The 25,040-nt window shown below is 50.3% G+C and overlaps 2 protein-coding genes across 7 annotated transcripts in view; both read left to right on the forward strand.

Annotated features, from left to right (window-relative positions):
• Positions 1-25,040, forward strand: part of LOC149354857 (phosphatidylcholine:ceramide cholinephosphotransferase 2-like) — a 223,544-nt gene that overhangs the window by 123,664 nt on the left and 74,840 nt on the right. The window contains exon 1 of one of the 6 annotated variants that reach the window (XM_089583512.1): positions 4,674-5,108. The exons of the other annotated variants lie outside the window; for them this stretch is intronic. The gene's annotated coding sequence lies outside the window, so the exon portion shown is untranslated. Of the gene's footprint in view, positions 1-4,673; positions 5,109-25,040 lie in introns of those variants that run through there. 6 annotated transcript variants of the gene reach the window in all.
• Positions 5,147-11,557, forward strand: LOC149354859 (uncharacterized). Its single transcript, XM_089583516.1, has 2 exons — positions 5,147-9,160; positions 9,991-11,557. Exons 1-2 carry the CDS (start codon positions 9,139-9,141, stop codon positions 11,016-11,018), a joined length of 1,050 nt encoding a protein of 349 aa, XP_089439642.1. The 5' UTR covers positions 5,147-9,138; the 3' UTR covers positions 11,019-11,557.

A 25,040-nucleotide genomic window follows, 5' to 3' on the forward strand; every position in this document is an offset into this window, starting at 1 on the left:
GTTGAGCTGATCCCATCTGTTCGCGCCGCTGATGGAAGTCGGTGAAGACGACCATGTGCAGTGCACAGCGCGAGGGTGTGCGTTGCAGTCTAACACGAGGTGTGATCGGCTGCGGCGATGGCATAGTGCTGCCTGTCAAGACATTGCTTAATGACAAGGGGATGTTTGTACCCTGGAATGTGAATTGCCGTCTGTGTAACGTGCCTGAGACAATTGATCATTGCTTCATCCTGTGCCGTGATGCCATGTTCTTTTGGGACATACTACAACGAACTCTTAAGAAGGACATTGAAATTACACCATACACTATTAGATTTCTGCCTGTTGGCAAAAACTCTGTTGTGCCTTCTGATCTGTTTGTGTTGATGGGACTATTCAGTCTTTGGAAACGCCGTATGATGGACAGACATGCCGAGCCACCAAGATCGTCCAAATCTGTGTTTCGTGAACAGTGTGCTTTGGTGAGGAGTGTATGTGCTGCACGCGAAGAAACTCCAAGCTGGCTACCGTGCCTAGATGCATGTGTGTGCCTCCTATGGATTTGGATGTTTTGATGGGGATGCAGTGTTGAGTTAGGGCTATGGCGGGCTCGTATTAAGCAGCCCGGTAACTTGAGACGCGAACGAGTGATTGAAGTTTTGCCCCTTTTTACGGAAATTCTTCCATGCAATGAAGAAAAAAGTGCGGCGATGGCACAGTGCTCTCGTGCAGTGGCCAGCGAAGCTGATCTGTTCGCACCGCCGCGGGTTGGAAACCCAGTCGCGGTGATATTTATTTTATTTCTGCACCATCAAGGTCAGGGACGCCACAGGATTCCTGGTTGGATTTGACCCCGTGAAGTAGTGCTTTCGCATTAAAATATTTGTTTTGAATCGAAATGAGAGGCACCTGAATGGAGCGAAAACAGTCACTGGATGCCTTGGATTACAGCTATGATCTATGGTACCAAGTGGCCACGGTGCCAAGAAAACGCATCCTCCTATCTGCGGCCGTGCTCGTCTGTGAGGCTTGCCGGAACCTTTGGCGCTGACTGACTTGTGTTTAACAAGTATAGGTACTTACTGGGAGGCCTGCCTTTTGCCGAGGGACCGTAAAAAAATCTTAGGAGCGCAGCCGCAACTTTACACCGGTTGCAAGTCCGGCGCTGAGAAATTTCTAACGTTACGGTTCAATTCCGTCCGGCGTGAAAATGCATGCATGCGTGGTGTTCGTGCGGTGGTTCGATTCCGGTTCGACACGCTATGCAGTTTTGAGAGATTAGTCTGCGCCAAAGCTTTTTTCTGTAGTGCTACCTGTTTAGGAAATGGTGGTATCAGGGCGCCGTATTCTTACTTAAGTAAACCCGCAACAAAGCTCGCGCCGATGCTCGTTGGTGTTACGCCATATCGTTCTTTGGTCAGATCTTAAGCGTACGACAAGATCTGGTCATCTTATATTTTTGGCCTCATTTCTCTCGACGCTGGTCTAAGATATATGTCGCCTCCCTGCGTAGTTTACCCTGTGCCCCTTATTTTTGTTCCCCTCTGTGGCTGGCGCGCTCTTGTGACCAGTGAGCGTTTTGCGAATTTGTTCCGAGAAGGGACGTTGTGTGCAGAAAGCTCAGACCGGCTTTTTCGTTTCACGTTGTCTTTTAGTTCATATTTGACCTTCCCGCGAACGGGTCTGCGAGTCCAAGGCGTTCGGAGCGGGTGGACTCCGAGCGAAGGATAGGAAAACTAACAACCTGAAGGCCGGGGCGCGGTGAACGCTCTTGACCTACAAGTTTAAGCAAACACGACGCCTTGAATGGTTGCCCCGCGCAGAGACGAAAGGAGGAGGCTGAAGAGCGAGTAGCCCGGCGGTACGCTGCGCTATTTTCGGAGCCCAGAGAGGGCCATGCGCACGCCACCTCGCAAGGCCGGCTCAGTGGTTGGTACTACATTACTTTCGTAGCGAACAGTTCGGAGAAATGAAACGTTTAAACGCCGTTCTAAATCTAACCGCCGGAGTGGAACGTTTGTGCCCTTTCGGTTAATCGTTCAGTGGCACGCGTGTGATTCTAGCCAACGTCGCTGTGCGCACGCGTTGTTTTGTACGCACGCGCAGCGACTGCGCGACTAAAGCGAAACACTCCGCGCTGTGTAGCTCGACCCTTGGCCTTCCGTGGAGTGCGTGTGTCGGACATTTCACGCTCTGTGCGCCGTCCGCTGTGGAAAAGCAGCGCAAGGGTGGGAGGGAAGGCACCTGCGAGACCAGGCGCTTTCTGGTTAGCGCTGGTGTGCTTCCCTCATTTTGTGTCGCATTCTCTTTGCATACCAGCGTGCTGGTCAGTTTGCGTCATGCGTCATTTTGGTATCTTTACAGATGGCCACTGTGTGCTCTCTCCCTTGCGATTTTACTCTTCCTGGAGTAGCGAAAAAATCTCGGAAACAAACAAAGAAAAAATGATATAAATGAGCGAGCGCGCTTGTGATGTGAGGAGCCGTATTGTGCGCGTCGTGGAAACAACTATGCAAGCTGTTACAGATGCCCATTTGCGTGAGAATCAGCGAGGAGTCTGTGGAGACAGCACGCGCTCTTCACCAAGGCCCATGCGAAAGCGAGCGTGGAAGCAGAGACTCTAATACTACCATGTTGCCGCGCGCAGTACTCTATTAGCACGGTGTCATTCGCTGCTGCGTACTGCGCGAGACTCTGGTGTTAACAATGCCAGCTGCGGCGCACTTGGTTTGCACTGGATGCGGCAGTTGTGAAGCGGTGAGCAAGTGCGCGACTGCAGGCAGTGCGTTGAGCACGGCTGCTACATCAACCCACACAGCCCGCGGCTAGCGGCATGGCTAGTCGTATTAGTGGCAGCTGTTTGAGGATTCGGGCGACTCCACCTCTACGCCGCAGGAAATGGGGGGGGGGGGGGGGGGGGGGGGGGTTCGCCTGTGTTGCAACCGGTGAGTCGTAACTGATTTTTCGTTGAAAGAGCGCTTCCAACCGTTGCGTACGCTTGCGCGAAGGAGGTTGCACAACAGCTGCTGTGCGATATGCAGCCTTGTGCTCGCAAGGTTCTTCGCAGCTGTTTAGAGCGACGAAAGCGTCCCGAACGATGCGGCTGGACACCGTTTCCTGCACAGTATAAGGCGGCCGTCTGGGTGTCGTCTCCACTCGGCGTCCGCTTGCGGTGGAGGAGCCTGCGCGATAAGTAAGTGTTCCAGGGTTCTTTCCTTCGTGTTCTTTGGCTATCGCTCTCCCTCCGCGGCGAAGTTCGCAGCCTATCGCGTAACGTCCCGGCACATGCCCTGGTCTCCTGCTGAAAATATACTGTGAAAGTACGCGACGGAATACGTGTGGGCGAGCAGGCACAGTTCGGAACAGGTGCCTCTGTTGGTGGAAGTAAGGGCGCCAGTGGCCGATTGATTGGGCCGCCGCGGTGGCTCAGCGGTTATGGTGGTCGGCTGCTGACGCACGCGGGTTCGATCCCGGCCGCGGCGGCTGGAATTTCTTTGGAGGAGAAATTCTAGAGGCCCGTGTACTGTGCGATGTCGGTGCACGTTAAAGAACCCCAGGTGGTCGAAATTTCCGGAGCCCTTCACTACGGCGTCTCTCATAGCCTTAGTCGCTTTGGGACGTTAAACCTCATAAACCAAGCAACCTGCTAGTAGAGGTGAAGATGAAGGGGGACAAGCGTATAAAGCTCTCAATGTTGTGCGCATTTCCTTTTACGTTGCGTCTTTGTGTCAAGTGTCAAAACACTGAGCCGCTCGAAACTCTTCTTGTTAGCCTACACAGGCATCGGTACGAGGCAGGTTGTTTTTTCGTAACTCCCATGTCTAGAAATATGGGCGGGATCCCGTACGAGCAACAGCGTAGGTTGTCGGGAGCGGCGAACCATCGCCACTCTTTCGCAAGCTTTCACAATGCGACTCCCCCCTCCCCTGGCCTCCCGTGTACGAAGCGAGCGCGTGTCGCTGCAGGCACGACGCCAACCGCTCATATGAGTTCTGTTTGCTGTCACCTCCGTCGAGGCCGGCGATAGGGACGTCCCGGCTCTCGACCGACTGGTGGCTGCTGGCAGTTGACGGAAAAAAAAAAAAAAAGAAACGGCGACCACCGAGGAGAACTCCACTAGCGTGGAGTCCGAGTTCCGGTCGAGTATTTCGTTTTAAGCGGGCGCCCGGCACTTAGCCGCCCTCGTGACGAACTGGACGTCGCCTTATCGTCATTGACCGCAACAGCAGAGCTTGTCACCACCTCTCCAGCCGCTTGCTCGTCGCGATAGCATTGCGCGAGCCGCTCGACATAAGCTCCCCGTCTGGCTCTGCGTCACCCATGGAGTGCGACTGTCCCCGCTCGTGGCGCCCTTTCTGCCGTTTATCTTCCGGTCGCGGGGTCGGAGAAGGGGGTGATCATGCTTCCGAAAAATCTGCGGTTGCTACGTGGTGTGTGTGTGTGTGTGTGTGTGTGTGTGCGTGTGCGTGTGTGTGTGCGTGTGCGTGTGTGTGTTTCCGGTTCCGTTATCGCGGGCTCACGCACGCGCCTCTGCTTACACCCCCTTGGGGCGCCCACAGTGGGCTCGCATGATAAGGAATCCATTGTCCCCGCATAGTGACCGCTGCGATAAAGGGCTAACTCGATAAACACTTCCTCGGCGTACGCGCTGCAACGGGCGTCGAAAAGGGGCATGCACCTCCATGCTCCTGGCGCTGGCTCGCTCCCCCTCGCGAGCCGACTCAAAGGATGTCCAACCGTGAACAAAAGATGGTTGGGGAGCTGCAAGGATTTCAAGAAAATTTTTGGGAACCCGAAAGAGCTTCCAGCGATGAAGAAGAGTCCGAGAGATCCCCGCGGTCCTCCACCCCGCTTCCGACGCGCGCGCTAGCGCCCGTCCACAGGCGCCGATATCTGACAAGCACAGATATCTGCGCCCCGCTCGCGCCTGCTCGCGCGTCGCTCCTCGCGCATGCGCAGACAGGCTCCAGCGTGCGCCCGTGCGCGTAGGCGCTCCGCCCCCACGCCTAGGATGTGTCCATCGAGTTAGCCCTGCCGCGAGGGCGGTGTAGGGTGGTCGCCGCGGGTGTGTGCCGTCACTCCATCAGCGTGCTTTGTCTTTCCTTCAGCTCGGCGGTGCACTGTCGCAGGTAAGTGCGTGGCGCGCATTGAGTTTCACGGATCTGCCTGGAGACTTATTTGCTCAGCACCGGGATGCCTCTTGTGCGATTCCGATCTTGAAGGCGACGTTTCTGTTGGTGCGAAAAAAGGAATGGCCACGGCTGGGTGCGATAGGAGGTCAGCCGCCGCGAAGAACTCGCCTCTTTTTGAGGCGCCTATCACGTCTCGCGGTGAAGCTGGGCTGTCGGGAAGATTGGTGGCTTACTTTGTGCAGCGTATAAACTCCATGGTAGAATTTGGACACGAGAGGTGGGGAGCGTATGCAACGACAGTAGGTCACCACTTTTGTATAGCAGCTTTGTATGTCGGCGCGCGACTGCTCGGTTTTGTACGCATGCGAGGTTTGCAGTGTCGGGTTTGATATCAACATTGCATTTGATATCGGCACTTGCCCTGTTCTCAGCCGTTCTGAACCTCTAAGTTGCGCGGGTGGGGTCATTTGTTGGTTTTATTTTCTTGGTCCCACCATGGCATTACTCCACAACCCCCGCAGTAACCGTGACGTTCTGCGGACGAGCACTTTTGCGCCCTACCGCCTGCCTGCATAGTCGGCGGTAGTAACAGTGCGAAATTTAACGAAAGGGGTATTGCAAACGGCTCTGTACCGAAACTTTTTTGCTCCATATTGACAATCGTGTCAGGGCGTTGATGAGTGCCGACACCTCTTGGATCGCAAATGACGATTTCATTTTACTCCTTTGAGTGTTTATTGAGTGTTTCTTTTTGTGCGTGCTTGATGACAACAGCGCTGCAAGCTGCTGTTCGACCTACAGAAGTGTATGCTTCCGACACGAAAACCTTGCCGTTGCTAACAGTTGTTGCCCGGGGACATCCAGCCTGAATTTGTGTCCTTACCCGAGTGTTTCGATGTCTTCGAGGCGTGCAGCTTCTTCTCTTGACACGTAAGCTCGTGAGAGAGGCAGTGCGTGGATTTAACTCGCCGAAGCACCTGCGCGTAATAACCCAAGAGAAAGGTCAGAGAGTTTCGCCAGTTGTCAGCTCCGGTGGACGGCATGCCGGCGGCAATCGCGCCTTTGTTCTGCTTCCAGCGACTTCAACACTGCTCGAACCACGCCGTTCGGCTAGAAATTTTCAACCCTTCCAGTCTGTGCGATTGGGCATCTGTCCGCCACTGGTTACGGCCACCGCCGCACCAGCGCCTCGACTCGATCGCCTGGCAGAGTGAAAGCAGGCGCCGCCTGCCCGCAGATCCACGAGAGGAGCGGGTGAGTGTCTTCCCAAGGCGGTCCATCTGAATGTGCTATCGGCCAAGAAGGAAATGCAGCGCGCGCAGTTTGCGTGCGTCGGAGCCACAGCGCACTCGCTCTCCCGCTCTCCTCTATTCGGCTGTGCGAGCAACAGGCGTGATTCATACCGCGACGCCGGCATGCAGAGTCGGACCTATTGTGCACGCTCAGCCTTTCTGTCGGTGACGCATCCTGATAATGCTTACAGCGGGCTTGCATTGCATTTAATGCGAGGTTATATAGATTCTGCTTCGCGCTGTCGCGCAGTTCCTCTCTGCGCCGGAACGAACACGAAAAAAAAAAAAAAACATTCCGAGTGTCGTCCAAAGGCGTATGTGGCCCTTCCCACCAATCCTACGGATGTTAGAAAGCTGAAAACAAAGTAGTATTGAAATGTGAAAGGTTGACTCCTCACTGTGCTGTCTGTGCAACCAGTTGCGAAGGTCACATCTTGTCAAGAGTGGCCACATCTGTGACCTAGACCGCGAAGCGTTTCGACAGCGCCGATAGCTTCAGTGGGCGCTTCTTAGAGATCCGAGCCATATGTTTCTGGACGTTTGGCGTCAGTGGAACGATGTTTTCGTAAACGCAGCGCCGCCGCATTGCACTTCATCCTGCGGACGGCGCCACTGCGCAAAACGTGCTTCGCATATTGTTTTCGCTGCATAGCCCTTTGCTGACATGGCAGTCCGCCTCTTTCCAGCCCCCACTGTCAGCGCACTTTCCTCCATGGAAGCGTGTTCTTTTATCGCGCGGCGGTTTCCACCCTCCCCGCAGGCCCGCGTTTCGTTCCTGCACGACTGCTAAGTTAGATTGCCACAACTGAAAACGAGCCTTCGGTAATAGCCGCCGCGTCCGGTTCCTCTCCTGGCTGCGAAAAACAGCGGTAAACAAGAAGTATACAAAGTGTAAATTGCGCCCGAAGCTGCACATGGGCTATGAGCGACGCCGTATTAGGGGGCTCCGCATTAATTTCGGCCACCCGGGGCCATATTCTGTAAGCTGTTCATTTTCTATTGTCCATTTCGCGTCCTTTTGGCCCTTTGGCAGATATCCCCGCGGCTTTCAAGCGTTTTTCATGTCCGCATATCGAGCGTGTAGCGTATACCACAATTTTATATGTGAGGCGGACATAATGGTGAACTTTGTGTGGCATGAACGCGTTGCCATGCGTTGCGTTATAACAATTAAATCGCGGAATCCCTGGAAAATATTGCACGCCAGCTCGTAAAGGATGCTTGATGCATGGTACTGCTACCGTCATAGTTAACATTTGTGTACGTGTTTATTTTTGTCGCCTATCTGTGTCAGAAAATATTTTAGGTTTCCTCCGTTAAAGGGATACTGAGGCGGTTTTCGAATCAGCTAATTTTTTAAGGTTTTGAAGTGTTGTCATTGCTGATCACGTCTGTGAAATTATTTTTTCGATTTTGGCTAAAACAGAGGCGCAATCACCAATTAAAAACGCGACGTTCAAATCTCCCGCGCCCCGCGTGATCGTAGGAGAGGAGAAGAGCGGAGAGGGAAACCTCGTCCATGTCGGCCAACGTGACGTCACGTTGAGGAGCCGGGGATACTTCGGCGCACCCGAGCGAGCGTTCAGCGCGCGTTGTTTCTCGTGCTGTGTGCGTTGTGACGTACAAAGCGTGTCAGCCGACCTTGACAATCAGATTCAACACGAGGTACTACTCTGCGTTCGTGTCCATGAAAAATACGGCCGAGACTGTGTCGCCTTCCACTGTTTTTAGCAAGATCAAAAGCTCGCAGCGCAAGCGCTCGCTGCTGTGACGAAGAATTCAAGCTGACCAAAGCAAGCCTACTCTGCTCGAAGCACTTTCGTAAGAGCGGCTACATGCAGAGCTTGTCCCTAATGTGACCTCTGGAGATTTCTGCCGAAAAGGCGCGGCTGAACCATGACACAGTTCCTTCGATTTTCTCGCGCATGAGAGGCGTGTCACCATTCCGAAGAAGCGCCTCTTTTAAAAGTAGAAACATGCTCACTTAGCCCCTGAAGAAACCTTATAGAGGCTCAAGCATGTGTCGCTCTCCTCAGCTTAGGTGCGGCCAGACCACCTGAGACGTGCTCAGCAAGGCTCGGTTAGTGATTTTATACTCGGTTCGACGTGTCCAAGCAAGCAAGCAAGCAAGCAAGCAAGCAAGCAAGCAGAGCAAAGCACAATAAAGCAAAGCAAGCAAGCAAGCAAGCATCGAAGCTCTTCATATGCGGCATCTCGTTAAAATCGTAGCTAAGCAATTAAAATGAAAGCGTTCGACGTTGATTTCCGATGCAAATTTATGAGAGAAATGAATGCCAACCGAGTTTTTGCAAAAAAAACGCCGCAACCTTACTCGGTTTCTCAGTGATGGAAGTGCTGCGCCAATTGCGCCAAACTGCGCCAAAAGAAAAATGCTGCTACATGTTGCGCCAAACAGGCATTTTTATTAGTAATTGCGCCGCATCTGCGCCGAAACGGCGCTGCGAAAACGAAGGCAAAAAAACGTCAAGCGTCAAGCCACACAGAAACGGAAAACATGTCTAATATCATCATTATTGAAAATCCAGGGAAGCCTGTTGTAGCCTTGGCCGTAGCCGGGTCAAGCCGCGCCCGCCTCCATGTTTACACGGCGCACGTTGGCAAGCTGTTCGTCGTGTTTCCAGTGTTAGAACTACAGTGTACTAGAATGCTACACTGTAGTTAGAACACTGTAGTCGTGTTCTTTGTGGGCTGCCTTCAGGTTCGCTACCGGGTACATGGCGCTTTCAACGATCAGAGGTAAGTTTCGAATATTTTTCAGGGTGATTTATGTACCCTTTTGTAAGATCGACACCGCGTTTAAACGTTCTTGAGTTCCTGGCGCAAGTCAGATGGCGATATGACTGAAATTGCGTCACCTTTTCCCGGGCGCGCGTCTCGCCAGTTCACTTTCAGTCACGGTAGCGGTGTTTATCGTTATGCGGCTGGAGTCGGCACTGTGCACGCGGAAACGTCCTCAGTCACGACGTTGTTGCGCGACGTCGAAGGCTCGGTACTTCGCTGTTGTTGTCCATCGCGTACTGTGGCAACGCGGTGTTGGCAGCATGAACAGCATAACGAGCACGCTTTGCACCCTGACTCATTTTCCGTTTCTGACCGAAATAACGCAGAGACCTAGACTTTTTCGCACCAGTGGGCACGGAGAACTACTCGACGACATTAGGGTTAGCACGCTTCAGGTGGCAGGCGCGGGCCTTTATTTTAGCCGATCGAAAACAACCGCATTGGTCACTTGGTTTAAATCGCAATAGAATCGCACGTTGCGTATAATTTTTGTACAATTTTTCATGTTGCGTGTTGCTCGCGGTTGCTTAAAAGAAAGTAAAAATAAAAGCGCGGGCTTTCAAACGAGGCCAAATAGGCGCTGACGGAGCGCGTAGTTCGCTAGTAGCAGGCGGCCGAAACAGTGTGACTTCAGATTCAGACATCAGTTTAAAGGTCTTTGGCGCGTATTGGATTGACATGAAGTAAGCTTATATGTGTATATCTATTTGTATTTTACAATCCGAGCCAGCAGTTGTCAATTGTCAGTAGTCTGAAAAAAAAATTTTTTTTTTTCATTATTTCAGGGCGGAAAAGCAAGTTTAAGGCCCAGATGCTAAATGAAGAGGATGCCAATGGTGACTGTATTGCTGTGTGGTGCAGAGCAGGACCAAAAGAGGAGGAGGCCACTTGCATTATCTGCAACAAAGTTATAAACTGCTCACAACATGGCGTAAATGCTGTGAAACGGCATGCTTCTAATAAGCAACACGTTGAAGCTTGCAAGCAACACAGAAATGAGCTGGGAGTTTTGAAGAAGCCTGCTGCTGCTCAAGCTCTGTTGACATCATGCCTTCTCGCAAGACCGGATGTATCTGAAGCAGATCGTGTCACATTGGCAGAGTCTCAGCCATCATCCATCAGTCAGAGTCAGAGTCATCCAGAGTCATCTCATCCATCAGTCTCAGCCCTGATGGATGAATTTTCACTGATTTCATCTGAAGCGCTGTGCGTTGATTCATGTGAACGACTTGACAGCACATGGCAACATGTCTTCAGCCTACAGAACAAAAATGGTGGCATTAAATATCCTCTGGTAGGAAAGCTTGTAAAAGCCCTGCTTTCTCTTTCACATGGCAACGCTGATGTGGAGAGGGGTTTTAGTGAAAATCGCCGGATCCTACAGGAGCGCAGCAAACTGTCTATTGAAAGCGTGAATGGATTGCGAGCCATACAGTCATTTGCGAAAAGGTATGACAAGAACGTCTCTACCATTCCAGTCAAACGTGACATGCTCACTGCTGTGAAACAGTCATATAAACGCTACCAAGAAAGACTGACTGCTGAGTGTGAGCCAGCTGCCAAAAGAAGCAAACTTGACCATGGCCAAAATTCAACAAAAGGATGTCAAAAGCAGGACCTGCAAATGGAGATTCAGTCAGCAAAAAAGATGCTTTGCAATGCAGAAGCATTGATTGCAAAAGGAATGAAGGCAAAAACTTTTGATGACATTGAAAGTGGCCAGGAACTACTTAAGAAAGGACAGGAAAGGCTTGCGGGTGCTCTCTGCAAGCTTGAAGCTTCAAAAGAAAAAGTGCGGGCTCGTAGAGTGTAACGTGCAGACTATTGTGAAATGTGTTGAGTGACTGACTACTTCAGGCTCGGATTGATTCTGAACTTCTACTTCTTTTGTGGCAAGTGTCATTAGTGACTGTGGTTTCTTCTAGTTCACATCATGTTGCTCCCCTTTTTTGGCTTTGATCTATTTCTGCCACAAGAACTGGTGCTTTAAATATTTAACTTGTTTTATCACACCATCTGTAACTATTCACATTCTTAATTGTCGATTTCTTGTCATTCGTGTTGACTGTTGTGTGAAATGTACAGTGTGTTTCATAATAAATAGCTGTAATTGTCAGTCGCTTCAGTGATGCTTTCAACACGGGAGGTACACTGGCGTAATTTATTCGCCATCTGCTCCAAAAACAACAATGGTTGCTCCAAACTGGTATTTTTTCTGCTCCGAAAACACCAATGGCTGCTCCAAACTGGTATTTTTTCTGCTCCGAAAACACCAATGGCTGCTCCAAACTGGCATTTTTACTGCTCCGAAATCTGCTCCAAAAAGTAAAATGCTGCTTCCATCACTGGTTTCTTCATCAAGTTGTGGCAGCGGGCGAGTTGCAGCTAGCTTGGCTTTTAGACACAAACTACTTCACTGAACCTAAACTGCAAATCTAGGAAGGGCGAACGTTTCCGAGGCAGCGATTCATATTTTCTGGCATCTGCTGAACGCGCCACGAGTGAAGCAGCAGCCTTGTGCGCGTATTTGGCTTGGTTTCCAGCGCACAATGATTGCGTCACTATCTTGTGGTCACGTGCCTCGCAGTGCTTGGCCATTGCGCTTCGCTAATTTTGACACCAACTTTGTGCTCCTTCATCGTTTCCTTGAAATACTTTCTTGCCCCAACCTGCAACGCTGGGTACTGAGAACAGGATTTTTTGTACACAGTGCTTTGGGCCTTTTCTTTAGGATGACGCTCATCCGGGCGAGCCAGGAGGCGTCCGGTGGTGGCAATTGACTTGAGTATTGTTCGCACCCCTTCCTTTCCGAGAATACGAGCCGAGGTTGTGCTGGCACCTTTTACGCATGGTCTGCATCGCGTCTTTGTCGCTGGCGTATGCTTGTGCTAGGCGTAGAAATTTTTGCTTGTCTTTTTTGGTTTCAGGCGATACGTGGAATGAGCAAACTGTAGTATCCTTTTCTTCGGAGGTCAGCAAAAAAAAAAAAATAGTCCCCGTATTCGCTTTTACAACGACACGGAAAGCTGCGATCTGCACTCAACGCAGCGCCGCATCCGCATCGGCAGCTTCTCCGGTCCTCAAAGTGACGTCACGACCTCTCTTGACCAATCACGGGCGGCGGCGCGCCGCGCGGCGTGCTCCGCGGCACAGGCCGCATATTTCGGCTAAAAAAGGCAATTCGTGCTTGTTTTTGCCTTATTTGGATGCGATATTCCAGTATACAGCATGAAAAACTATAGGATGCCGCTGCCAGCCCGATTTTCAAAAAAAGTGTTTCAGTCTCCCTTTAAGAGGTTGTAAACCAATGCGTACGATGTGCATGTAAACGTCTTAGAGCCGTGTCTGCATGCATGTACACAATACAACGACCTGCGCTGCCTCAGGAGCATTAAACCTTGCCGTTTCAAATAATAGCCATAAAGAATATTCGTCAAAGCCTTCAGTGGATGCAAAGACAAGCACTGAGGCAATCCTTCCGTTGGCTGCAGGAAGAGGCGGAGAGCTGTGTGGCTCTTGCGACATTTACTCGCCTCAAGTGATCAAATTAGGGTTCTCACATGTCCTTTAAGGCTTTGGGCAAATCCTAGTGTCGTCTTGCCACTCCTTTAGAACAGTATCAGCCGTAATTTCGATGGAGGCTAAATTTTAGAGGTCCATGTACTCTCCTATATCAGTGCTCGTGAAAGAACCCCGGGTGGCCGAAATTATCCGGAGCCCTTCACTACGGCGTCCCTCATAGCCAGAGTCGCTTTGGGACGTTAAACCTTATGAAACAAACGAAATACTGCCTGTCAGAACCGAACCATCGGACGCAGCAGCCGTCGCGACGAGGCTCGCGCCGAGCAGTCGGGAGGCGCGTAATGGCGGCCTGATCAAAGATGGGAGCCTCCATGATACGGCGCTTAAAATCGTCTCTGTGCTAGTGAAGTTGGAAACTGTGATGCAACTGTTTGTCTTACCGCGTTCCGGCTGGTGTCATGCGCTCGTTTGTGCGTGCGGGTGGTGTCGTACATCGCGCAACCGGAAACGGCGCCGACAGTGAAGCGCACTGCCCGCGGCGCACCATTTACTCCATTACGGCCTGCTGTGTGTGTGCTTGTGAAATGAACAGTGAACCGTCAACGCTTTCGCATTCCCGCACGCAAGCAGCCTTGCACGTCTCTGCAGAATTTTTTCGCGAGTCGGCAAAGCCCCGTCTACATTTGTCGTACTGCAAAAAGCTGACCGCTGCGTTGGGTTCATGTGTGCTTTTCGAGAATACAGTAGACGGGCGTGCAACTTGTGTTGTCAAGCGCTTTTTGCTGTACCGCCTTGTGTTCGTCGCTGTTGCGCAAGACTGGCTTCCCTGGCACACGGTCTGCAAGCCCGCCTGCCCACTCAAAGTTCTCGGGAGAATAATGCGCTTTGCGCTTCACTTCATTTCATTTGCGTATGCACGCGCGCGCACACACGCATACAAAGGAATACTGTAACTCGGGCAAACTGCGGCATGCTGTACTCGCCCTTGCAGGCAATCACCTTGAAGAGCTTTTATCTCGCTGCGATCTTTACGTTAAACATTGACGGAGTTCTCGAATTGATCCACTCGCAAGTATCGATTTCGAGCGTTCAGGCTCTGGAAATATTGTGGCTGGTTGCTCTGTGTTTGTGTAGCAATGCATACGTATTTGTGGAAACATCGTTCCCTCTTTCAAGACCTTGCTGGCCGTGCACTTGTGCCCGTCAACGCTGCGGCCTTGGTGCGTCGTCGCCGTTTCGCAGGCCTTATTGACAGTTTTGACATCCCTATTCTGAGGCTGTGGAGATGGTCAGCATTGTTAGAGATTTCGAAGCAAGTAAAGGAGGCAGTGAGGGTCGCCTTAAGCTGTCCGACTGCTGTTTGCTGCATTGCAGGAGCGTGCGTCTAAAATGTCTCGCTAGCTTTTGTACATATCCTGGATGGTAGCCGTGGGCAATGCTCGCGACGATGCTGCATTAAGGTGCACGGAGAGTGTGTTGCGTAGAAAACTGTGTTCGGCATGCAGTGTTTGTTGTAGGCGGTGTGACTGCGGATATTTCTGTGAATTATAGTGCCTGCCTCCGTCCGTGACCGATGGAGAATAGCCACTGAGTAGGTTCACGCACTAAGGTCGCAATTCAGAAAACTATATATTTCGTTCGCAGACAGTGCCTGTCGCGAGCATTCCGGGCTGTCGATATCACCTTTTCATCAAGTTATTGATATCGGTGCAGATGGCGTGGAAACATCGCAGAGATCGCTTCTGATTGAACTTTCTTCCTTATCACGTCAAGTCACATTAGAGTCGTGTGGCATTGTCGTATCACGTGTTTTCCTCCTTGTAGGGCCCCAGCTTTCTCAGCTGGAGGACCCCCCGGTGTGATAATTTCATGCTTGCCGAGGAAGTGTTTTGTAGCTACTCCCTGGACAAACTGCGTTTCGGAATCGTCGTTGTTGGAGTTTGCGTATACTACTATATAGAGTCAGGAGGCAAGCGCAAATACTAGCGACGGGGAAGTTGTGGACTTGGCTATGCACGTTAGGTTAACCGCGGCCCCATACTTAAAGCTTGATACGCTAAGCAATGCAAAAACACACACCAGTATTTTTTTCGTCGACTTTTCCGCTTTTGTGCCCATTTCTTTTGTTCTTCTTCCTCTGTCGTCGGGCGGAAGACTGGCATCCTTTGCAGAACGAGAAGATATGGGTTGCCCGCAAAGGGCGATGCTGCGAGGCCAGGGACGTTATTAGCGATTCCGTCATATGATTGGGAAAGGGGGGATTTAGCGGAAGGGGCTTTGTGCTAGGCCGGCATGTCCGCCGGCGCCATTGGCGGCATCGAGTGAGGCGCCGGCGCGACGCCGGCTGGCCCCGCTAGCCACGACGGCGCGACGGCCGCCCGCGGGCATTGCGTCTGTCGCGTCGGGCATCACGCCTGGCGCCCCCATGCCGCCCCTGCGGCTGCGGGAGGGTGTGGCGAGTGGCTCTTCGGCGACCCGCCTCTCGATGCGCGCGCCCACCCACGCGGGCACGCGTTGAGAGACAGGCGTCCTTTCAGGTAGTGAGGGCCAGAGGAGGCCCTTGTTTCTTTGCTCAAGAAAGTACGTGTGGGTTGAGTGAATGAGGCTTCACCGGTTGTTTCTTCAGGGCCATTGACATTTTCGCGGGCGTGACAAGTATTCATCCATTTATATGCACAGGGTAACGCTTTTAACCAGATCTTGCAGTTGACCCTCCGCTCGCAAAATGGAGAAACTCCGCGAGCCACGATCCTGCCTGCGGGTATCCTTGCTGGAATCTAGTCTTTCGAAGAACACGTACTTACATGCGTGCAAGAACCTGCGCGTTCCGACCTGAGCGTGACTCTTTCTTTTTGATGGTAGCTTTGTGTCTCTGGTTTTATTTTCGGTTTTTAGTGTCCTTGCATTCATTTAAGTTGTTGCGCTGAAAGAGGCCTTTTTATTATTCCACAGCTGCTTTCGCGCCTCTGTACATAACTAGTGCCCCGAGCGCCCAGGACGTAGAGCCACGCTGGTACCATACAAGCACATACGGCAACGCGTCACCGTATGTGCCTTACGGCTAACCGGCTACGCTAAAACTTCCGGTTGTCTTCCGGTGCTTACAGAACTTCACCAATAGCAAGTCTGTATGTGGAAACTAATGAACCTTCCTTAGAAGATCGAAGAACTGCACTAACTTGTACATACATCCTCAAAATCCTTTCTCAGCCCAAACATCTCTGTTACCCAATTGTGACGAAATGCCCATCCCGAATACTCTTCAACAACAAGCCCCATGCGATTAAGCCGTTGCTCTTGCGCTTCGAAGAAAAATGTCAAACTCTGAACATACTAAACGAAATCAAAAATATTGCCCCAAGACACGAAGCGCTACCACCGTGGTACACTCTCCCCACAGTGTGTGACGTCACACTAACACGCCTCAGGAAAACCTGTACACCACACGACCATATAATACAAGAATATCTAGCACTACAACAAAAATACAGAAATTATACTGCCTTTTATACTGATGGGTCAAAAACTCATGCTCATGTAGGAAGCGCAGTAATATAAGGAAAAAATGAAAATGCAGTGCGACTGCCCTCATGTGCTACAGTGTTCACCGCTGAGTGTTATGCCATTAGTGTTGCGGTACAGAAAATAACAAATGAAAACATCAAAAACAGCATCATTTATACAGATTCACTGAGCGTCCTTACAGTATTAAACTCCAAAAATGCCACGGAGCCACTGATAGGGAGCATCATACACAATATAGTAAAGGTCACAGCACAAAAACATGTTATAAAATTCTGCTGGGTTCCCAGTCAGGTTGGTATTAGGGACAATGAGAGAGCCGACATGTGTGCTGCACAAGCCAGAACCATGGAAATAAAACATGTGAATTTGCCTCCTAAGGATTACATGGAGTTTGTACGTAGCAAACTAAGAGCCAAATGGCAAGCTTCCTGGGAAAATGAAGGAAACAACAAGCTGCATACTGTAAAGCCCATTTTAAAAGAATGGAAATCATGCCGCCATAAAGAGCGTTTTATCGAAATAATTTTATGTCGTTTACGCATAGGTCACACACACATCACCCATAGCTTCTTATTAACAAAAAAAGACAAACCTGTATGTGAAATGTGTGGTGAGGAGCTCACAGTTAATCACATTTTAATTTCTTGTTCACATCTCGAAGAACTTAGGAGAAAGTTTTTTTACTGTATTTTACAATCAACAGATTCCATTTCATCCCGCACTGCTTTTAGGCGAGCAGACACTTGTCGAGTTTTCATTTGTTTGTAAGTTTCTAAAGAAAGCCAATGTTTTAAACCTATTATAATGTAACCTCTATACACTTGACATAACATCATCTAACCTTGTGTTTGGCGCATGGTAGCCATAGTTGCTTATGCGCCGTAAAACCCCATATAACTAACTAAAACTGTCTACTAGCGGCGTTTCCATGAACCTCGGTGACGGGGTCAGGCTTTTCGGCCCCACTGGTTCGACTCGCTTATAGTAGCGGCGTCTACATGACGGGGTTGAGTTGAGGAGTTGAAAACCGGTTACTGGGTTCATGTAAACACCGAAGAGTCGGGTCCGGGAGTCGAGGGAGCGAGTCCAGTCAGCTCCGCTAGGGGTGGGCTCACTCGCTCGTCCCCAACGGCAGGTACAGTCGCCGTCAAAAGTAAATGGAAGGCGACTTTGTCAAAAAAATTTAATTTCTTTAAATCTAAAACATAATGGTCCTTGTTTTTGGTGCGCAGAGCAATTCGCACAGTCACAATTAGTCTGCACATATGTATTCAAGGATGCATGAATTGAGCGGGCAATGATTAAATTTTTTCGTTAATATTGCCTTCCATTTACTTTTGACGGCACCTGTACATGTAGACCGGATCGAGTCGAAGAGTCGGGTTAGTGCGAGGGGAGATGATAAATGCGAACCTGTTTTTCGCTCGCAACGTCGCGCCTCCGAGACAGCGGTAGCCTCCGAGACAGCGGTAGCCTCCGAGACAGCGGTGGCCTCCGAGACAGCAGTGCCATGCCGCAATCTTGGAGGGTGCGACTGCCCTCTCCCGCTGCGCTGCTGGACGCTTCGTATCGCTGCAATTGAACTTGTCTCGACTCGCTAAAATCGAGTTCATGTAAACACGCAGTCGTTGAGTTTGGCTGACCTTGCTGAACTCGATCCCCTGTCACAACCCGCCGCTGTCGGAATCATGTTAATGAGGCTTATGTAAAGGTCGTTGAATCGAGTTGGTTAGTTCGTAGCGTCGGGTCCAGTGAGCTTGGCTGCGAGTGACGAATTGACTCACTGGACCCCACCGACCGAAGCGCATGTGAAAGCTGTCGACTCATGGAATCGTGTAAGCGGGAAAGGAGAAGTGGGATCCTGTTTTGTGCTGCGCCGTCGAGCCTCCTAGAGAACAGCAGCGGCCCACCATTTTTGTCGCCGCCTTTGAACTCTCACACTTGCCCTGATCGACGCTGGTCGTTTCTGCGGATCGCACCGGGCTTGATGCGCTAACATGGCTCCATGTAAAAGTCGCAGTCGTCTAGTTTGGATGACCTTCCTCAGCGTGACGCCTGACACGACCCGCGCCTGTCGGGTTCATGCAAGTAAGGCTTACATGCAGAGTTCTCGATGGCGACCGTGCCGGCTTGAGTGCTGTCGTGAGCTCGCCTTCAGAAGAAGCGATCGCGCGGCGCTGATGAATGGGCGATGCGATGCGTCTTCGACGGACGAATAGAACTGACCGCATCATTGCTTATCCATGCCGTTTGATGTGCATCGTTTTTGCGCTCATTGTCAAGGTTCGAAGTCTTCTTTCCCACCTTCCAAGCTGCCCCCTTTGCTGTTGCCCAGTGCGGAAAATAAAGTGTCAGCGCAAGCCGGCGTCTGTGCTACTGGCAGATGCCTCTTTGGCCAGTGAACACACACACAAAAAAAAAAGCGTTAAAATTTTCATGCCGCGTATACATGTCGTTGCCAATGAGCTGTAGGCCACAAATGCATTGCATGAGCGCTGGCCCGAAACCATGATGCTTTTTGTTGCGCCTTTCACTACGGCCTCTCGTCAACCCTGTGCGAGCGGGCACAGGGCTGCACTATAAACTTGGCGCCTTACGAGCGTGGCTTGGACTGGACCTATCGCGCTGATCGCACCCGTCCGAAGCTGGCGGGGAGATTGACGCAAGAGAGATCGTGATGAGAGACAAGGCTCGTTCAGAATCGTACGTTAGCGCCGACGATAGCTTGCCGGGGCAGAAAAAAAGTAAAAGAGTTAGCCTTTAACGTCCGGCCGACCAGATTACGTGCGCATCTCGGCGTATACCGCTTCCAGACGAAATGAGTCGGCTCCACAGCGGCCGTTTTAGCCTGCTCGTAAAGGAACGAAAAGGGTGTCTCGACTGGTTTCCCAACTCGCCCTTCGGAGAGCGCCGCGCCCGACTGTTCTCCCTTCACTGCCCTACTCGCTGACATTTTTTTTCTCTATTTTTACTGAGTGCCAGACCAAGCGGCCTTGCAATGGAGTGATGTAATCTGATCGGGGTATTAAGGGAGGTCAAGTCATTGCTAAAGCTGTCTTGTCCTTTTTTATTTTTTGTACTCTTCTTATTCTTTTTTGTCAGAAGCGGTCAAAAGACGGGTTTTTGCCAAGGGTTAAGTGCTCACACACAGGCTTTTTTTTATTATTGGCTCTAAACAGTGGCGCGCGCTTGCGGGAGGGTGAAGGTCAGTCCAAATGCAACCGCGGGCAGCGGCGCCGCCAGCCCCGTCTAAACGAAGACGGCATCTGAAGATAAAGACTGGTGGTATTTTGGCTGCGCTCTGTGGCCACGAAGCGAGGCCTTAGAGACTAGCGGAGCGGTAAAGGTTTTTGCCGGTTTGCGATTCTACTTGATCGCCGTCGCACTTTCCATATGGAGCAGCGGCAGAAAATCGGCCAAGTTATCTGCTGATTGCTGTTGTCAGCTCTTTCCTGCACCGCGCGGATCCCCCTAGTGAGCGCCCTGTCTTTAAAGCTGATTGCCTGGGCTGATCGCGACGGGGCAGTTTCGCTGCATCTCAGTGACCGCATTTGGTGCAGTTAGAAATGTCCGGACCGAATACAATCATTCTGGTTGCTGTCCTTGCTCATTTGTTGTTTTTTTTTTTTTGCGCTCCGATGAGCTTACATTTTTGTATTATCCGAGCACGCTTAGCCGTAATTAACCGTATACTGGGATAAGCTTAAAGTGGTGGATATTCGGAAATACTGTTTTGGTGTTCCTAGATTTAAAAAGCAACCCCACCTCTCCCAACAAGCTGCTTTTGCTGTTAGCCAGCCAGCGCGGCACGTCGAGAAATCTCGAATGCGGATGGTAATCCGTAGTAGAGCTGTTCAGCACAGCTTAGCTGAAACCCTTGTTTTCGGGTTAACGAGCTCGGGCTAGGCACAGAAAAAACCACAAGCATAACTAACGATGTGGTCATGCTTGTACGTCTAATGCGCCTGGTATCCCGCAAGGAGATGGACGTTTTGAAATCCACAAAGCCAAAATGCATGAGTGCAAGGGTACTGCCAACGTCCAGCGCCGTCGTGCCCCGAGAGCAGCGATTTGTTTGTGCTCTCGTCGCTGCTTCATTTACAGCTCGTTCACATTTTCCCCCGCTGACTTATTACGTGTGCGCTTAAACAAAAACAGCGTGCGTGGAGCAGACGCCGCTGCAACTTCGAGCCGTGCGCCAAGAACAGACGTGGGCGCCCGTCGGGCCGCGCCTTCTCTCCCTCTCTTTTCTTTGTGGTATTTTTGTTGCGTCTCTCTCTCTGCTCCCTGGCGCATTGCACCGCGTTGCATCCGTTGCACCTGGCGTATCTTCTTTCTTTGTTTCGAAACTCAAACCCTGTGACTCACCCTCGGAAGACGATGGATGCTCCGCAGCTGACTCGAAGAACAAGGAGCTAGCTGCGTCATTGCTACTGCACCGCCGGAGAACGCAACGAGTGACGCAACTTTCGCCTATGGAGAACGAACGAGAATATTGTGATAATCAATCAATCATCATATCATTATTTAACGTGCGCAGCAAAAACCATGCGGTCTTGGTACTGCAGCACAAATGAGAAAAAAAAAAGATAAACACATGTACGTTCCATAAAGAGAGAACAACCTATAGAAGAACGAAGTGGCACCAAGAGAGGAAGGGAAAGCAGTAGGAAAAAGGGATCTCGTAGGGAACGAGAGCGTTACAAAGCGCGATTCAAGGGTACACGTCACATGGAGAACGTTCACATATGTGTGTTATTAACACCAAAAACGGCCTTTGAGCAAACATGCTTGTTTGCTTAATTGCTCAGCGAGGGCCTCGGTTCTGGCAGCCTTGACGCCATAGGAAGCATAAAGAGGGTTCTCACGCAGCTTCCACCCTCTCCGTTCGATGACGTTCTACGTCACACCTGCGGTATCTCAGTACGTTCTACGTCCGCCGCTTATGAATGTGGGTGGCGCTGTTGAACACTCTCAAGGTTAGGTTACTTGTAAACATAAATACCCCCGAAAGCAGAAGATTTGACAGCCGTCGCCGTAGCTCAGAGGTAGAGCACCGGACGCGTAATTCGGAGGTCGTGGGTTCGGATCCCACCGGCGGCAGTGGTTGTTTTTTCTTCTGCTTTTCTAATAAATTAGCTTTAAGCGATAAGATGTTCTGTAATATTCTAAATTGATCAACACCACGAAATAAATAAATAGATTAAAAATCCCCTGCGCCCCTTGGTTTCTGTGGCTGTTGGCTTCTTTCATATTTATAACGAGCCCCTCATACCCCTTCCCTTGTTTGCTTAATTGCTCAGCGAGGGCCTCGGTTCTGGCAGCCTTGACGCCATAGGAAGCATAAAGAGGGTTCTCACGCAGCTTCCACCCTCTCCGTTCGATGACGTTCTACGTCACACCTGCGGTATCTCAGGACGTTCTACGTCCGCCGCTTATGAATGTGGGTGGCGCTGTTGAACACTCTCAAGGTTAGGTTACTTGTAAACATAAATACCCCCGAAAGCAGAAGATTTGACAGCCGTCGCCGTAGCTCAGAGGTAGAGCACCGGACGCGTAATTCGGAGGTCGTGGGTTCGGATCCCACCGGCGGCAGTGGTTGTTTTTTCTTCTGCTTTTCTAATAAATTAGCTTTAAGCGATAAGATGTTCTGTAATATTCTAAATTGATCAACACCACGAAATAAATAAATAGATTAAAAATCCCCTGCGCCCCTTGGTTTCTGTGGCTGTTGGCTTCTTTCATATTTGAGCAAACATGTCATTCGTAGATACAAAAACTACAATCAACAGACGCAATGCAGTCAGACTCGAAAACGCGGCTTTAAAATGAAAAGATTAATGCAAACACTCGGAAGTGGTAGGAAGTAAGGAAATCAGAAACTGAAAAAAAGAAGAAAAAGAAATGAAACACAAGTGAATCAAAAGCGGTATGCAAGCAAGGCGAAGTCAGATGTGATGAAACAGGACTGCCCAGAATGGAACGCTGTGAACCCCGGATATAGGCGAAGACGGCGAGTTTTGACGAAAAAAATGTGCAAGATGAAGACAACGAGAGTTCAGCAAGTTTTGCATTCTAATAATAATAATAATAATAAATAATAATAATAGTAACAATAATAATAATAATAATCAGTCGTTATTTCAGGTGCAAGGCATCCGTTATGAAAAGGCGATTTTACCGGGCAGTTTTGTTCGGCACGAGATTGTTAACAAGCCTAAACAAGTATTCGCTCAAAATACCGCCATGAACGAGTTATAGAGGCAGGTTGCATCATCTCGCAGTCATAGACTCCGCAGAGTGTGGAAATTGTCACGAAAGACATGTCACTGTTTGTATTTGGCTTCAGGTGACCGGAACGGTGCTTGCAAAAGGACGAGAACTTGTTCTGGACCCTTTCGATACGGCCACTGTTGGAATTGCAGGTTCCATCACAACCAGTTGATCCGTATTTGAAAAGAGCCAGGCAGAGGAACCTCGACACTCTCTTGAGAATTTGCGAATAAGTCTGGGTGACGTGGGTTGAAAACATCATAAAGGAATGGAAAAGAACTCACAAATCGGGTGTTTCGGCCGCGCTCGAAAAAGTTGCGAAAATTGGAGTTCTGAACATTGCGTACTGCCTGAAAAACTGATAGGCATGTAGCAGCAGCGAAGAGTTCTGCGGGACGGTAGCAATGTAATTTATAAAAAGGAAATAGAAGGGGAACCCAACACACAGCCTTGGGGCACGTCACTGGGTGCTGAAGGATTCCTACCCATTAACACTGACATAGCGTTACATGCATAAAAAAAAAAGAAATTCATTCTAGTGCACTGCGAAGGTGGCGTAGCCCAGTCGGCTCACCGCCAAGGTCGCCCGGCTGGGGAGCGGCCGCCGGAGGTCGTTCCGGCGTCGCTAGGCCAAGCTGCAGCGCCCGGTGTATGCAGAAATTAAACGTGAAGGCGATCGAGCCGGCCTTCAAATAACAATAATAATAAAGCGGCGTGTTGTGAATAAGTGACGTTCGTTGCAACGAAGACCTTATTTCGACACAGGGTGGCTCCTGGTATAGTTCATTCTTTTTTGTATAAATCCCCCCCCCCCCCCCCCCCCCTTTTTTTTTTTGTAACTCCTCGTCGTATGGGCCACGCAGTCCAGTTATTCTCGTGGCCTGCCTGCGTGCGGCACTGGCATTTCTGCGCTGACTGCGGTATAGAGCTTGACCCTTAAGGTAATTGCGGGATTTCTTTTTTTTTTTCTTCAGCCTGGTATTCTTTTAAGTTGGCGATTAAGATATTTGCACGTTCATCACGTGCCGCCTACCTCGTGCATCGGAAAGGTATCGATTTATGCTCAGCTACAGCTTTTGTTTCTCTCTCTCTCTCTCTCTCTCCCTTAGATGCAGTTTGTCAGCAACTTACCTGAACCAAGAGGAAAAAAATGATAAGGTCAGAACTTGTGTGCTTGACCGAAGTCACGCTCGGAATAGTAAGCGGAATGACGCCGCCTAGCGCTGATAGCGGGCGCTCTACATTCCACCGCTTGTGCAACACGTACGTCATTGTATTATGATCTCGAGGAATTCCTTCGCTGCTCTTCCGAGGTCACGCTCGCAATGCTGTGATTCATGCGTTATCAGCGTTGAACCTCTGTACGTTTGTATATACTCATCGTCCGATAAACTCCCACGGACTCGTCCGAATCCACTGTGCACGACTGGTGTATCCGCCCACCTTGTTAGTCTCGTAGGTTCCGAGGTTTCCATTTTTTTTTTTTTTTTCACGTTCTGGTTTTACAATGTGTCTATAACGTTATGACGTCATGAGCGGCAGGAGCTCAAGGTTTATTGATAGATTTTTACGTGCAACACTGGCGGTCATATGGGGAAGGCCGTATAGAAGGGCCACGAATAAATTTCTTCTTTAAATAGATAGAAAGACAGTTTTTTGTGTATCTTTGCTTTAGGATTATGCATAAGACTTTATAAACATGTATCACCGCATGCAATTCGCCTACGCTCAGTAAGTGTGATTGAATTTCTTCGTTCATACAGTTTCGGTTCCAGTAGCACCGCATGATTGCGACGTCGCAAGTAAGTATTGCAATGCGTGCGGCACACAAAAACTGCAGTATAATAGTTCTTTATTCACTTATTGTCATTCCGGCTTCAGAAGCAGCTGGCGTAATAGTTGGAGTGAATTAAAACGACAAAGCGGCGATCATATTACAGCTTTTGCCTGCCTCACGTGATCTCATACCTACCTGTGATAACCATCGTTCGGCTACTGAAACCAAGACTGTAGCTGCAGGGGACCCGCCGTGGTGGCTCAGTGGTTAAGGCGCTCGGCTGCTGACCCAAAAGACGCGGGTTCGATCCCGGTCGCGGCGGCTGAATTTCGATGAAGGCAAAATTCTAGAGGCCCGTGTACTGTGCGATGTCAGTGCACGTTAAAGATCCCCAGGTGGTCGAAATTTCCGGAGCCCTTCACTACGGCGTCTCTCATAGCCCGAGTCGCTTCGGGACGTTAAACCCCAATAAACCAAACTAAACCGTAGCTGCAGGGGAAAATAAATTCAATTGCAAATTATTCATTGAGCGCTTCAGAATTCCGCGTGGTGACTCGTGTTTGCTGATGTCGGGCGTATTATTCCAAAGCTAAGCACAAACACACCGCGAAAACTTGGTGTTCGCAGCCCTTTAACTAGCGCCGAAACTTCACCGCAGGCGTGTTTGTGCATTTGGCTTCCATCCAAATACCGCCGCCGCATTCCCGATCGAAACCGCAGTGTCGGGTTCAGCAGTCG

Source organism: Amblyomma mixtum, chromosome 3, assembly GCF_055824585.1.
Source record: "Amblyomma mixtum isolate Tamu chromosome 3, ASM5582458v1, whole genome shotgun sequence".
In the NCBI taxonomy this organism is placed as follows: Eukaryota; Metazoa; Arthropoda; class Arachnida; order Ixodida; family Ixodidae; genus Amblyomma; species Amblyomma mixtum.

What these genes read in the sequence shown, in the direction of transcription:
- LOC149354859 (XM_089583516.1), top strand. Translation starts at nt 9,139, where the DNA reads ATGGCGCTTTCAACGATCAGAG. An exon ending in GGCGCTTTCAACGATCAGAG is followed by an intron (nt 9,161 to 9,990) that starts GTAAGTTTCGAA and finishes TCATTATTTCAG; the next exon opens with GGCGGAAAAGCAAGTTTAAG.